Source organism: Macrobrachium rosenbergii, chromosome 10 (assembly GCF_040412425.1).
Source record: "Macrobrachium rosenbergii isolate ZJJX-2024 chromosome 10, ASM4041242v1, whole genome shotgun sequence".
In the NCBI taxonomy this organism is placed as follows: domain Eukaryota; kingdom Metazoa; phylum Arthropoda; class Malacostraca; order Decapoda; family Palaemonidae; genus Macrobrachium; species Macrobrachium rosenbergii.
This window is the reverse complement of record NC_089750.1, coordinates 55,634,445-55,649,444: the sequence shown is the minus strand read 5'-3', so window position 1 is coordinate 55,649,444 and position 15,000 is coordinate 55,634,445. Positions and strand designations below refer to the sequence as shown.

The 15,000-nt window shown below is 35.3% G+C and overlaps 1 protein-coding gene across 2 annotated transcripts in view; it reads left to right on the top strand.

Annotated features, from left to right (window-relative positions):
• The window catches only part of LOC136842644 (lachesin-like), a 314,707-nt gene that overhangs the window by 280,070 nt on the left and 19,637 nt on the right, over positions 1 to 15,000 (top strand). For both annotated transcript variants that reach the window (XM_067110263.1, XM_067110264.1), the window contains exon 8: positions 4,456 to 4,606. In XM_067110263.1, coding sequence (XP_066966364.1) covers positions 4,456 to 4,606 — 151 coding nt within the window. The remainder of the gene's footprint in view (positions 1 to 4,455; positions 4,607 to 15,000) is intronic.

Below are 15,000 nucleotides of genomic sequence, written 5' to 3'. Positions count from 1 at the left end.
ATTCTTAAACGTTCTTTCGTTTATTGTGCATCTTTGAGAACTGACAGAATAGGTGCATGAAGCGGGTGATTTATCTCTCATATATATATATATATATATATATATATATATATATATATATATATATATATATATATATATATATATATATAAATATATATATATATATATATATATATATATATATATATATATATATATATATATATATATATATATATAAAGCTTCATGCTTCATAACTACTAACACAAAATGACCAGGTGACGAAATGGTCTACCATTCAAATCATCTCAGAGAACTTGGTGTTCGTCTTCATTGCGACCTGAGGTGATGAAGAGAAGGAATCCAGGTGCAGGTGTTTACAAGTTTCTTCTTTCCAGCGAGGGAAGGAGTTCTGGCGCAGACAATTTCCTTTCATGAAAACAAACGGGCGCTTCCGGATCCACATGCCCTCGTTTGTCTGAATGGTTCGTCCATTAGCATTTGCAGTAACAACAATGGATGAATGACTTTGACATCAACTGCATTCATTCCTTTTGTGTTGTTGCGCCATTGTTGAAAAGTGATACTCGGAGTTTAGTTAATTTTGCTTGTGTATGCTTGGCTGGATAGATTTAGGTCGTATCTTCCATTAGAGTCATCTGGACATGGGATAATTTTAGTTGACTCTTTTACAAGGATTGCGAGTGAATAAACATATTTTAGGTATTTCCGGAAGTAACAAGGTATAACTTTGGATGACATGCAGCTCTTATTTACTGCATATGAAATTGATGAAAAATTCAACTTAGAACTCACAATACAAATTTAATATATTTTCACATGCTAAAACATTTGCAGATAAACACAGACACACACACACTCACACACACACACACACACACACACACACACACACACACATATATATATATATATATATATATATATATATATATATATATATATATATATATATATATATAAATATATATGCACACATATACACAAACACACAATAGCTGACCAAACCAGCGCTTCCTGGGAAAACTCTGAAGGACTCAGAAAAATTTTCTTGCACCTCCTCGTACTGACTGTCCCATTTATCCATGAGTTACTGTGCATACTGTCCCTTTTATCCAAACAATACTATTCTGACTGTCCCATTTATCCAGGTACTGTGGTGACTGTCCCTTTTATACAGAAATTACTGTACTAACTGTCCCTTTTATCCAAATATTACTGCGCTGATTGTCCCATTTATTCAGGTATTACTGTAGTGACTGTCCCATTTATCTGGTTATTACTGTGGTGGCTGTCCCATTTATCCAGATATTACTATGGTGGCTGTCCCTTTTATCCAGGTATTGCTCTACTGACTTTCCTAATTATCCAAGTATTACTGTAATGACTATCGCTTTTATCCAGGTATTACTGTGGTGACTCTTCCAATTATCCATGTATTACGGTGCTGACTGTCCCATTCATCCAGGTATTACTATGCCGACTGTCCCTCTTACCCAGGTGTTACTGTGCTGACTGTCCATTTTATCCAAACATTACTGTGGTGACTGTCCCTTTTATCCGGGTATTAATGTGCTTACTGTCGCTTTTATCCTAAAATTACTGTGGTGACCTTCTATTTTATCCGGACATTACTGTGGTGACTGTCACCCCGGTATTACTGTGGTGACTGTCCCATTTATCCAGGCATTACTGTATTGTCTGTCCCTATTTTCCAAGGATTACTGTACTGACTGTCCCTTTTATCCAGGTATTACTTTGGTGACTGTCCCCTTTATCCCGGAATTACTGTGGTGACCGTCTAAACCGTGATACAGAATTAGTAACCACAGGACAGACAAGCATTTCCGATGATATATTTCTTTATTCGAGTACCTGAAATGAGGTATGATAAACCCATGGAGTTTATTTACCCATGAAATGAGGTATGATAAACAAGTAGAGTTTATTTACCACGTACGTTACAAAGGGAAAGGGGGGAAGGGGAAGGTGACGGGAGTACGGTTTTGAAACCTACCCTATTATCAAAGTTTGGTCAAATGATGGCCACGTGCCAAATATTGCTTAGATCGGTCAAGCGGTTCGAATTTCTATAGCGCACTAACATAAAAACATACAAGCATACAAACATTCACTTTTATATATATAAGGTATATGTAAATACACGCATACATACATACATACATACATTCTCCAATTTGTTGGGCTCTTTATCCGTTCTTTTTCCTGCAGTAGAGTCTTCTTTGGAGCGAGAAGACATCGGTCGTAAATTTTACCGATTAAAAGGGAAATGAAACCGCGCTCAGGACGTTCATCTAATGCAAGGCTCTGTTGCCGATTCTTACGAGATTTACCACAATAAATCTCGGGTAGTTTCTCAGTCTTCGACAACATGTTTGTTTCGTCTTGGCATATATGTGTCTGTATGTATATATATATATATATATATATATATATATATATATATATATATATATATATATATATATATATATGTGTGTGTGTGTGTGTGTGTGTGTATGTATGTATATATATATATATATATATATATATATATATATATATATATATATATATATATATATATATATATGTACATATATATATACATACATACATACATATATATATATATATATATATATATATATATATATATATATATATATATATATATATATATATATATATATATATATATATATCTCCTACTTTACTTTTAGGTAATTTTTGTGATAGTTCTTAACTATTTTTCAAAATGCTGATGCGAATTTGCTGTTGTTCATTGCAGTAAATGAAGGTTGCACCATATATGTTACAAATGATTAGGTACAGGTTATATCATCTAGTTTGACATTGTTACAACACTGAAGACAGTAGAGTTAATAGTCTGTACGTATTTTTTTTATGGTACGTATATGGTGTAGGTTGCAGGTTACAAATTATGTTGCTTTCGTAATTACTCCTGTGTAAATTGTGTAAACTCCTGTTAGTCGAGTTTTATTAAAGAATTTTCGTTTGAGGTAATTACACTGCAGTTCATGATTTTATAATTATTATTAATGTTATATATTGATAAAAGTTTACAACCTATGAATTACGCTGCCTTATAATGAGATATTTTAAAAGTTTTTTGGGTAACTTGTGTTTTCTCCTCATTATGAAAGCTGTAAGCAATTTTCCCTATTGCTTCTCTTCAAATCAGTCAAGAGAAATGTAATGAGCATCGTTAGATATAAAAGCATAAAAAAATAAATTTTTTTGGAATGTATTTATTCACTTAGAATTAGAAGTAAATAGATGATTCTTTAAAAAAGCAAATAGTATATTTAAACAGTAAATGCAGAAAGTTATCAACAGAAACTAGATGTATAAACGGACAAGTGAGACAGTCTTTAAAAATATACCCATGAAATAAACTTACCGGAAATGCAATATCAAATGAAATGAATAAAATAAACATAAATGGAAGCTGCCGCGACTTTTGTACCTCCCCTGTCCCGTTTCCCTTTCACTTATTTCGAATCATTTGATCTAAGGTCTCTTTTGATTGACTTCATCATCTTTTCACTGCGGAGTATTTTAAATCTAATTTCAACAGAGCGAGCCCACCGACAACCCCATTTCATCATCTGCTTCCTCCCATCTCCATTCGATCGAGGGAACTCGCTCTCTAAACTTCCATGATTTTCGGTTTTGGCATTGTATGACTTTTGTATGACTTTTGCTTTTGGCGCTCGCGAGAGTTTTGCTCTCTGCGATTCCCAGGCGAATAAAGGATTAGATTTCCTGCTGCCCAGAACCTCCATTTATGCATAATCTGTCACCGGATCTGCGCTACGTTTTTTTTTCTAATTTTGATTTTCGCTGGGAACTCACACCTTGCCTTTGAAGGTGATTTTAATGGCTACAAAGAGGCGTTTTTCCGTCGGGATTTGCAGTATTATAAAAATATGCGTGATAACATTCACTAATGGACGCTCGGCATAAATGAAAATAAGAGGCGCAGATGGATTTCTCAAAAAAAAAAAAAAAATTAGAACTTCGATACCTGGCAGGTGGCTCATAAATAAAATGCAGCTGTTAATTTGATGTAGGGGTTGTCAGTATATGTTGGCACACGAGATATAAAAATGGAAGTAATTATAGAGGAAAAATATCAGTCATATTTTAGTCCTAATTTAACCTAATATATTAAAAGTGTATGCACGTTCATAAATAGGATACGTGCACAAGAACAAATAATGCAAACATATGTATACATAGTTAAGGGGAGTTAAGGGAGAGAGAGAGAGAGAGAGAGAGAGAGAGAGAGAGAGAGAGAGAGAGAGAGAGAGAGAGAGAGAGCGAAGGAAGTGGTGGGGAGCGTGTGTGCAAATCCTCCTTCCTTCAAAAGTAATCAAACTCCACGACAACGCTAAACTTAACATCTTTCTGTCTTATCTCCGCAGGTGATGAAATTCTCCACCAGCATCACTTGGATCAACGACACTCAGATCATGTCGGTCGTCGTGAACGACGTGCAGGAGGCTGACCTCCTCGGATACATCTGCCGTGCCAACAACTCCATGGGGTCGTCGGAGGCACGAATCGTCGTTTACGGTACGTGTGGTGGACCTTCTGACCGGAGGTGCCACTTGAAGTAGCACTTGAAGGGCTGTCAAAATTGGGGTTACTTACGGGGTGCCCGGGTTCCTTTGCCTTTTCTATGGTCCATGTTTGATTATGACTTCAAGAGCTAATTTAAGTGCCACCGGAAAAAGTTGCATGGTAGGTTTTTCGTCCAACTTCAAGAGCCACTTTAAGTGCCATTTGAAGAAGTTACATCGCTGGCTTTTCTGTCTTAGTTTGTGAGTAGTTATCCATTCTTATATTACTTATTATTAATTTTTTGGTTATAATCCATGTCTTACTTTAGGTGCATGTTTGAGCTGTGTTCTGTGTTGGCACTTTGGTTTATCGTGACAAGATATGTACGAAAAAAGGAAAAATACTTATCAAGTTATGTTATTAGAAATAGTAGGAGAAATTACTAAATAAAATATTTTTCATGATATTAATTTAAAGACTGCAAACATTTACTGCCACGCTTAATTACTCTGTAAATGCCGAACGAAGGATGAACTACCATTGCGGGTATGTACAGTATATAGATATGTATATGCATATGTATATGTGTGTATACACACACACATATATATATATATATAATATACACACGCGTATATATGTGTGCGTATGTGTGTCTTTATGTAAGTGTGTAAACCATTCGAAAAGAAGGGTATGTGGCTGGCAAACCCCTGCGTTTAAGTTAATCCTCCTTACGGCGAACCTCGACCGCATAAACATTGAGAGTAAGAGCGCGGCTGACGCTTGCAACAGATTTTATGTCTTTGAAGTGAGCTGTGATCGTTTAATAGGAATCCCTGAAAATCGACGGCGAGCGAATGCAATCGGGTAATTGATTATGAAAAACCATTTTTTTTTTTCGTGGAATGATTTGCTTCAGCCCCAGAGAGGCATACACATATTTGTTTACTTTGATGCCGTCATAATAATTTTTCTTAGAGTTCCGGCTATTCAGCAGAAAATAAAATAAATTCAGCAGTATTTTACCTGAACGAAATATATTTCCAGGGTGTTCATTACCTCACCTGTTCTGTTTTTTAAGCATTGTTGAGTGATTCTCTCTCTCTCTCTCTCTCTCTCTCTCTCTCTCTCTCTCTCTCTCTCTCTCTCTCTCTCTCTCTCTCCCCATTGCTCTTGCTTCTTCGTTCTTTGAAAATATACATCACATCTTTTAAGAACGTAATCTGAAATGCCTCCTATATCTGTACATATTTGGACGTTTTGTTTCTCTGTACTTATAAAAGTTGATTCATAAATTATTGTGTTCATTTTAAAATAATTTCCTTGAGGTTGTTAGAATATGTGCATTAATTTTTTGCGAAAAATTTTCCACATTAAAACACCATAAATAATAATAAAAAAAAATTAACACTTCTAGGGGACATGGAAAGGATGGCAAGTAATCCATGAATACCTGGGCCGACTTGTAAAGAAATGTAATAATTCACACTCTTTTCTTATTTATTTACTTGTGTATTTTTCCTTTATTTTACAGCAGGAGCTTTATTTATTTATTTTTATTTTTTTATTTATTATTTTTTTTTTTTGCTCTTTTCATCTTTTTATTTTTCTCAGGCGTTCTTTGAAATTATGTTAATGCAGCCGAAAAGTATTGGAACCCCTATATTTTAAACCGAAGAAATGAAAGAAAGAGACTTCGAATCCCTTCCCCGACTAAAACAAAGACAAAACTATCTGAATTTCAGATGGCTTTAATTAAAGTCAGAATTTATTGAAAATAATAAGATATTGGACTCCGGGAACCGAGAGAAATCTCTCCAGCTCCGGACCGACAATCGTTGAATCTTGACAAATGGGGAGATTCAATTCTCCTTCTTACAACCTCTTCTCCTCTCCGTCTATTCATATAAAGAAGAAGCACCCAATCCCCCTCGCAGACATTCCCGATTGTGAGTTGGCTTCCGGATCGTGATGTCTATAAAATTCCAGTTTCGCGTTATTCTTCAGTAACCGGAATTTCGGGTTGAAAATTCCTGACGTGTGGGGCATCGGGTCCCCTCCCCCAATTCCTCTCCCCCGCGAGCGCCGGCCCCCAGAGCAACCTTCTGTAGGCTGTGCCCCCCACCTTCCTTCTTCTAGGTTCCTACATCTATCATCCTCTAGCGTCTCCACCCACCAGTCCACCCATCCCCTTTCCTATTTCCCCCTCGGTATCCCCCCCCAACCCTCCACCTTCCATCGCTGGGACCACCAACCTTTTAAGTCATCCCATCTCCCCTCTATACATGCCATTCCTTGGCTTCTCCCTTCCAACCTAACCCCCCCCCCTCCCTTCTCTGCCCCTATTTGACCCCTCTGCCCTCTCGAATCCCTTCCCCCTTTTGTCTCCTAAACCCGCCCTTCTTCCCCTCTCCCACCCCCCCCCCCACCTCCCTCCTTCACCCAGCCAGAAACTTCAGCGGAACATCCCGCTGGGAAGTTGTTGGAAGTGAGCCAGCAGATTTATCTAACCTTTTCTATGACAGTCTTTGTTCTGCTTTTTTATTATCCCTTTTTTTAGCTTTTCTTTTTTTTTATTCCACTTGCTCCGTTGTCAGTGTTCCGGAATCTTTTATTTTCTTCGCTTTCCAGGTCCTTTAACTAGATTTCAAGCAAGAGAACCCGTAGAAATTTCGAAGATACAAAAGTATTCAGCGTATTTCCGTTCAAATTAAGTTTTGTGTTAAAAAATACAAAACTAACGTAAGAAAAATAATCACATAAGATATATGGACGAGCATACTAACACGCACACACAATATATATATATATATATATATATATATATATATATATATATATATATATATATATATATATATATATATATATATATATATATATATATATATATATATATATATATATATAACATATATATATATATATACACACACACACACACACACACACACAAACGGAATAGATTGTTCACAAATTAATAAAGGCAGTTTTTCATGTGCAGTCACTTAAAGATTATTTTCTAAAAGTAGATTGTCTGTGTGCAATTTAAACGCTAATTTATTCTTACCACAACAGCTGGTATAAAAATGAATGCTTCTAAGTATATGCGCGTGTGATTGTATGTTTAAAATACTTTGGATAAAAATCCTTTTATACAATTTTCTAGAAAAACAGGGAGATCCTAACTGCTTTACATCGGCAACCTACGGGTCACGAATTATTGTAAAAAGTAAAATACGAATAAGTAGAAAAAAAAAGACGAACGCATCATCGAATACTCTGTATTGAACTCTGGGCGAAGTACTAATCACGGAAGTGTCCGAGAGAGTCCAATTACTGTTACGCACTGACTCCCCCTGACCGATTGAATCATTTCCAGGCGGATGAATAAATAAACTCATTTCCAGGGAATGATTACGAGTGGTAATGCGGCTGAGCGAAGATGGTAATCGCGCCAAGTCGTGACGTCAAAGGATTGTCCGTAATGACTCACCCTACATTATTCATTCGCATGCGAAAGAAATCCCGACGTAAACCCTTTTGCGACTAATTGGCGCTAATGGCTAATTCCCTTGGCGAGTTCGATGGAATTTATCGCATACTGATGGCCCGGTATCAGAGCGGATGTGCCTAAGCGGCCATCTTTCCAGCTGTGTCCGCAGGTATGACACTGGTTCGATGCGCCACTTTATTGAAGGCTTATGAGCTGTTGCACCTGGTTATGTCACACGATTTGGCTCATTGACCAAATGCCTTTTCTGCTTGAACGAGAACGGAAGTTTGTGCGTATAATCATCCTGGAATACAGTTATTAATTTATAAGTGCGTGTACTGCAGTCCCACAAATACCAACATGAAAATTATATGTGGTTAATAATACTGGAATTCACGTTTATTACCCTCGGGCTGAAAGACATATAGAGACTGGTTTGAGTAAATCGAGCTTTTGTATATGGTTACGAAAGCAATTTTGTTGATAGGGACACAGTGTTTTTGAGAGGGCTTAAAGACTAGCGAATTTTATGTTGACAATATGAGGAATCTTTAACAGATACAATCACGTCTATTACAAATCAGCTGATATTAAATTAGAGCCTTAGGATAACAAGTAGATATAAAAACCTATGAAAATGAATAAATTTAGATATGATTTGTCGTAACAAAACATAATCTGAGTAAATAAATACTGTTTGTTCTCTGAAATACCAATCAAAATCCTGCTCCCGACATGAAATCAAAAGCAGATATTTGTACTATATATTTTGCTATGGAGTAAATTTGATGTAAGAAAATCCTCTAATGTTAAGAGATGTTTACAAGTCCGTATATATCATGCGTAATTTATCTATTACTGAATAAAACCATTAGTTAAAGTATTGTAAGTCACCGATGACTTCAAAGTTTCTGCATCTCTTTCTCTCTTCGTTATCTCTCAGGCAAAAGATAGTTTTAGTTTAGCAAAAAAAAAAAAAAAAAATAGTGTCTTGACGTAATCTGAAGTTGGTTCGGCACTCCTGTCTATTAGTTTACATATTTATCTGTCTATGCTGAGCCTTTGTTGAAAGATTTGTTCATGATTTTTATAGATCCTCGTTTTCACTCTCTTTACTTCTCTGTCGAATGAACAATTAGAAAAAACTATCATTAAAACTAAACATACTTTTCTGTCGAATGAACAATTAGTAAAAAACAGTCATTGAAAGTAAACATACCTTTCTGTCGAATGAACAATTAATAAGAAACAATAATTGAAACAAACATACCTTTCTGTCGAATGAACAATTAGAGAAAAACAATAATTGAAACAAACATACCTTTTTGTCGAATGAACAATTAGAAAAAGCAATCATTGAAACTAATCAAACTTTTCTGTCGAATGAACAACTAGTAAAAAACAATTATTGAAACTAAACATACCTTTCTGTCGAATGAACAATTAGTAAAAAACAATAATTGAAACTAAACATGCCTTTCTGTCGAATGGACAGCTTATGAATGACAAAAGAATGAAGTGAAATTCAAAAAGCTAAACAAGAAGATCAAAAAAGAGGGAGTTGCACCGTATAACAATGACATGGAAAAATTGCCGGGTCCGTGGCTGGAGAGGAAAAGGCGGTGAATGAGAAAATCTTTAAAAATGTCGCCAGACGAGAGAAGGTGAAAGAGTAATGGAAGACGAAAGAAAAATAATGAAGAAAGTAAGAGCATTAAGAGAGAAGTATGAGAAAGAGTCGAAGGCTGCAGAAAGAGAGAATGGGGAGCGAAGGTGGAGGCGGGGGAGGGAATTGTGGCGGAGAGGGAGAAGAGAGAGGAGACGTAGGAGTCGTGACGGAGATGGAGACGTGGAATGAAGAAGAGTAGGAAATGAACGGTAGAGTAAGTCGAACTGTGGCTGGAGGAAGTTGGGAGGGAGATGATGAAGAGAGAGACGAAGGATGAGGTGGGTGAGGACGATGAGGTGGAGGAGGAGGAGGAGGCGGGGGAGGAAGGAGAGATGAAGAGAGAGAAGGGAGTGAAGGAGTAGGAGTGATAGTAGGTGGCGGGAGAGAAAGAGCATGTCTACGCAGCTCATCAATATACCAAGGACAAAGCCTCTGTCAGCTGCTGGGATGTAAACTGCCATTGTTCAGTGTCATTGCACTCGGGAGAGTTTTGATGTTAAGGAGGAAAGGGTGCACAGTGGGGCCACGCCAACTGGATTTTGGGGGAGCTAGGGACAACGCTGTGTTACCAAGCGCTTTTGATAACTCTCGCTGTCTCGCTTTCTTCCTCTCTCACTTTGCCCGTTTCTAGACACACGCGCTTGCGCACACAAAAATTCTACGTCAACATGCTGAAACACTTGTTGCAAACTTTGCGAGGGGAAGCCATCACTACAACCTCGCCCAGTACGTCTACCTATCTATAAGTCTACCCCGAGGGTCTGCGCCAGCCGGTTTTATATAACTGGAAACCACCAGCGAGTTTTTACAGTTCCAAGGAGCAATAGTCAAGGAATTGAGCAAAAAGCGTTTGAAGCAGACAGTATACATGTCACGCAGTGTATGTAGAAAAAAATTATCCTGACAGTATAAGTAAACGTGGTCACACACACACACACACACACACACACACACACACACACACACACACACATATATATATATATATATATATATATATATATATATATATATATATATATATATATATATATATATATATATATATGTGTGTGTGTGTGTGTGTGTGTGTGTGTGTGTGTGTGTCTGTGTGTGTGTGTTCATTGTACTAAATATTTTACTGTACCTCTTTTGTTAACACCCAAAAGAATAAGCTATAGTGTATATATATATGTGTTTGTGTGCGTATATGCACATTATTGTGTGAGTGGGAACCGCAGCATACAAAAAGAGGGATATAAATCTATACATGGTGTGTAATTGAATATGAGAATTATTGTGTCTCTATTTATGTGTTGCTTAAAAGAGAGAGTAAAATGGCGGTTGTGAAGAAATGCAGCATATCTTAATAAATAACGCTATTTTACGATTCATCCTTAGACCAGGCCACTTGTTTTGGAAATGGTACGCCAAGAACCCTTGACGAGAACGAGAAGACGACAAAGGAATTATTACCCATCACTTCCTTCAGTCGGTTGACGTTTGCGGGAAGGAAGGGCTTGGGTGAGAGAGATATTCAGAATCTTGGGATTAATATTGATATGTGGCTCTCTTTCACTAATCATTTTCTCGGAGATTGTAGACAGATTTATAAAAAGAAAGGGTCGAATTGAAAGAAAATTACAGCTTGTGTGTTAGTATTTAACGTTCCTTAAAAAGAAAACGGTCCCAAGTGAAATCAGTATTTTACCGTTTTCGACTTGTAAAAATGTTTGCGCAGATACTACTGTGGTTTTCCAAATTTACTGCATTGAATATCTATCAGAAATGAATAAATTCAAAATGGAAATATGCTAGGACTTGAATATTACTCATAAAAAAAAATTAGAAGGGGAGATGCTGCCTGGAGTGAATGGAGTCTTGGGTCGATGAAAAGGAGATTTTTAAGGGTTTGCTAATTGTGGTAAAACGAAGATGGGCAAAGAGGAATGACGAAAAATGGGATAGAGTTGGTGAAAGCCTGAGAATAATTGTGGAAGCGTTATTGGAGGGCATAAAGAGAGCTGTTAAGAAAATGAAGAATGGAAAGATAACAGTTAAAAAGATAATTAGGGGAATGCGCAGTACAATGATGAAAGTTTCATCGATCGGGGTTTGTAGGGTATATCTGGATGAGGAAAAGGTTCCGAGGGAATAAATAAGAGGAATTGTTATTTTAATGGGAAATGGCAAGATAAGAGAATATACAGTGGAAAGTGTATGGCAAGATTTTGACCGAGAAAGTGTGACATACGTCTGGAAGAATCTGGAAGAACAGAGTATGTTTTCACATGGAATGTGAGAGGATGAAATATTTGTTATGAAACAGTTAACAGAGAAGTTTGAAAATAGTGGGAAAAGTAATATGTAGCATATTAGGACTTAAAAACCCAAAAATAGAAATGACTAAGAGCCAGTGTTGACAGGGTAAAGTCTATAATGTGCAGCAAAAGGTGGACAGATTTGCAAAAATGTTTGCAGGGGGAGAAGTTGAGAGTTAATGTGAGCGAGAGTAAGGTTATCAGCGTAGACGTAATCCTGGAATATAAAAATAGAAATGTTAATATGAACGTTGAAAGACTGAGAGCTGTTGGGACTAATTATGACGGATAAAGCAGGAAGAGAGAGCAAGCGAGTCATAGCTTAAGCGAAGCATGAATAGTTATGTGGGTGTGTGGAAACCTTAGGGAGGATTCTTAGCTTTTGTATGGAAGCCAATTAAGCAAGGCATGGGGGGATTATTGAGCTGATCCTCCTTCATGGAAGTAAAATGTGACTGTTGAAGACTAATGAAAGGAGAAGGGTTTTATATGTTGAAATGAAGTGTTTGTGTAGTATAAGGAAAATTGAAAAAGTAAGAAATGTGGACACGCTCAAGAGTACACACATACACACAAATTCATAAATATACTTATAAATATATATATATACTGTATATGTATGTATATATATAATATATATATATATATATATATATATATAATATATATAAATATATATATATATATATATATATATATATATATATATATATATATATATATACATATATATATATATATTAATTATTAATATGCAGGTATATATATACACATAGGTATATATATATATATATATATATACATATATATATATATATATATATATATATATATATATATATATATATATATATATATATATATATATATATATATATATATATATATATATATATATATATATATATATATATATATATATATATATATATATATATATATATATATATATATATATAAATCAAAAGAAACTCAATGTGCACGTGAGCAGAGTAAGGCTAATGCATCAAAAAATTTGGTTGATATTTGCGTCCTAGCCAACGGACTTGTCAACTCTGATGAAGGACACTTTTCCAATATCTCCTCGTGAGCGCATTACTTGACAGGACTCTCATGGACCACGGGCTAAAAGAGAGAGAGAGAGAGAAGAATTGTTAGTAAAAGCAAATATCATTGAAATATTGTCTTCTACTTTTTAACAGTATATATATATATATATATATATATATATATATATATATATATATATATATATATATATATATATATATATATATATATATATATATATATATATATATATATATATATATATATGTATATGTATATATATATATATATATATATATATATAAATATATATATATATACTATATATATATGTATGTGTGTATATATTATATTTATCTATATATCAACAATTAATTGTGTGTGTGTGTGTAATTATTAGGATGACATATATATATATATATATATATATATCTGTATATCAACAATTAATTATTTTCATATTATTAGGAGGACATATAAGTTAATATGTTACATGCATATATATATATATATATATATATATATATATATATATATATATATATATATATATATATACACACATATGCGTGTGTCTGTGTGAAAATGCATTTTTCATTCTGTAATCTACTGTATATGTCCTCCATGAGATTATCTGTTATTTCCTACTAAAGTGGCATGATTTTTCTAAAATAAATCAATTGTTGATGTATAGTAAGTACTAAAAAGATTCATTAAATCCTGTTTATCCCTTCTTGAAGTATAGTGCAAACTAACATAGTGGAAATATAGCTGTCTGAATAATTCCCTTGCGGATAATATGATTTCACATAAAGTTGTTGTTCAAATCTGGCGCAATAATGCCATAGGATGGGTTCTTATATCCGGTTTTCAGCTTACTTTCATATACAAGTGCAAACTCTTAACTCTGACCACGGTTGGGTAAAATGTCAAACTGTTTATGTCAGTTCTGATCAAGGTAAGAAGGATTATGTTCAAATAACTCGTGCACTTTCCAGTCCTTATTAGTCAGAAAGATAAACAGTATTTTTTTATGTTTCTGACTAAATCACATTTGTTATGTGCTTTGATTAAAAATGGAATTACTCGATATTGCCGATAATAAATAGTAAAAAAATAAATACTATGCTAAGAAAGTTAAAATGTATCCAAGACAATATCATAAAGTGCTAACAATGTCCAAATATGCAAAAAACAAATCTCTGCCAGGACTTTTGAATAACGAAATAAACATCATGTCCTCAAATTATTTTGTTCATAAAGATGACGGTAATTACTGTTGCGTTGTATGTATCATTTACATGTTTAATTAAATCGGTGTGTACGGTTGCATAAAAAGTCAGATAAACTAGGGAGAAAGACGGGAATTGTATACTGATAACTGGCAGTGCACGGTGGCTGCAGCAGACATTGTGGCCTTGAATGCATCAAGCAATTCTAACCGCAGATAGAACGACTGGAGGCGAGGCATCGCAGATATAAATAGAAATTAGTCACATTTGAAACAAGGCCACAGTGCCGTGAAGAGGCTTTCCGCCCTTAATTGAAGTTGCAGTGAATAGACTTCGGATGCAGGCAGGCATGAATATCTTGCGTGGTACACAAGACTGAGCGTTTAGCGAAGAGAAAAAAATCAGACCCTTTGTCTTCTGTAACTTCTGTTCTCCTTCTTGGTCTTTGTGACAGTCTAACAATTGCATTTTCCCCTTGACGGATTTAGATGTCAGGACTGAAATACTTTGGTTTAGCGGGAAACTCTGACCTTTCAGCTTTCACCAAGGGCTCAAAGTCACCGAAGTGACGCCAAAAGCAAGTCGGTCTACAAACTGCGCCCATGCAAGTTTGGCTGGAAGATCTATTGTAACTTTCGTTCCAAATCCTCTGGAGGAGT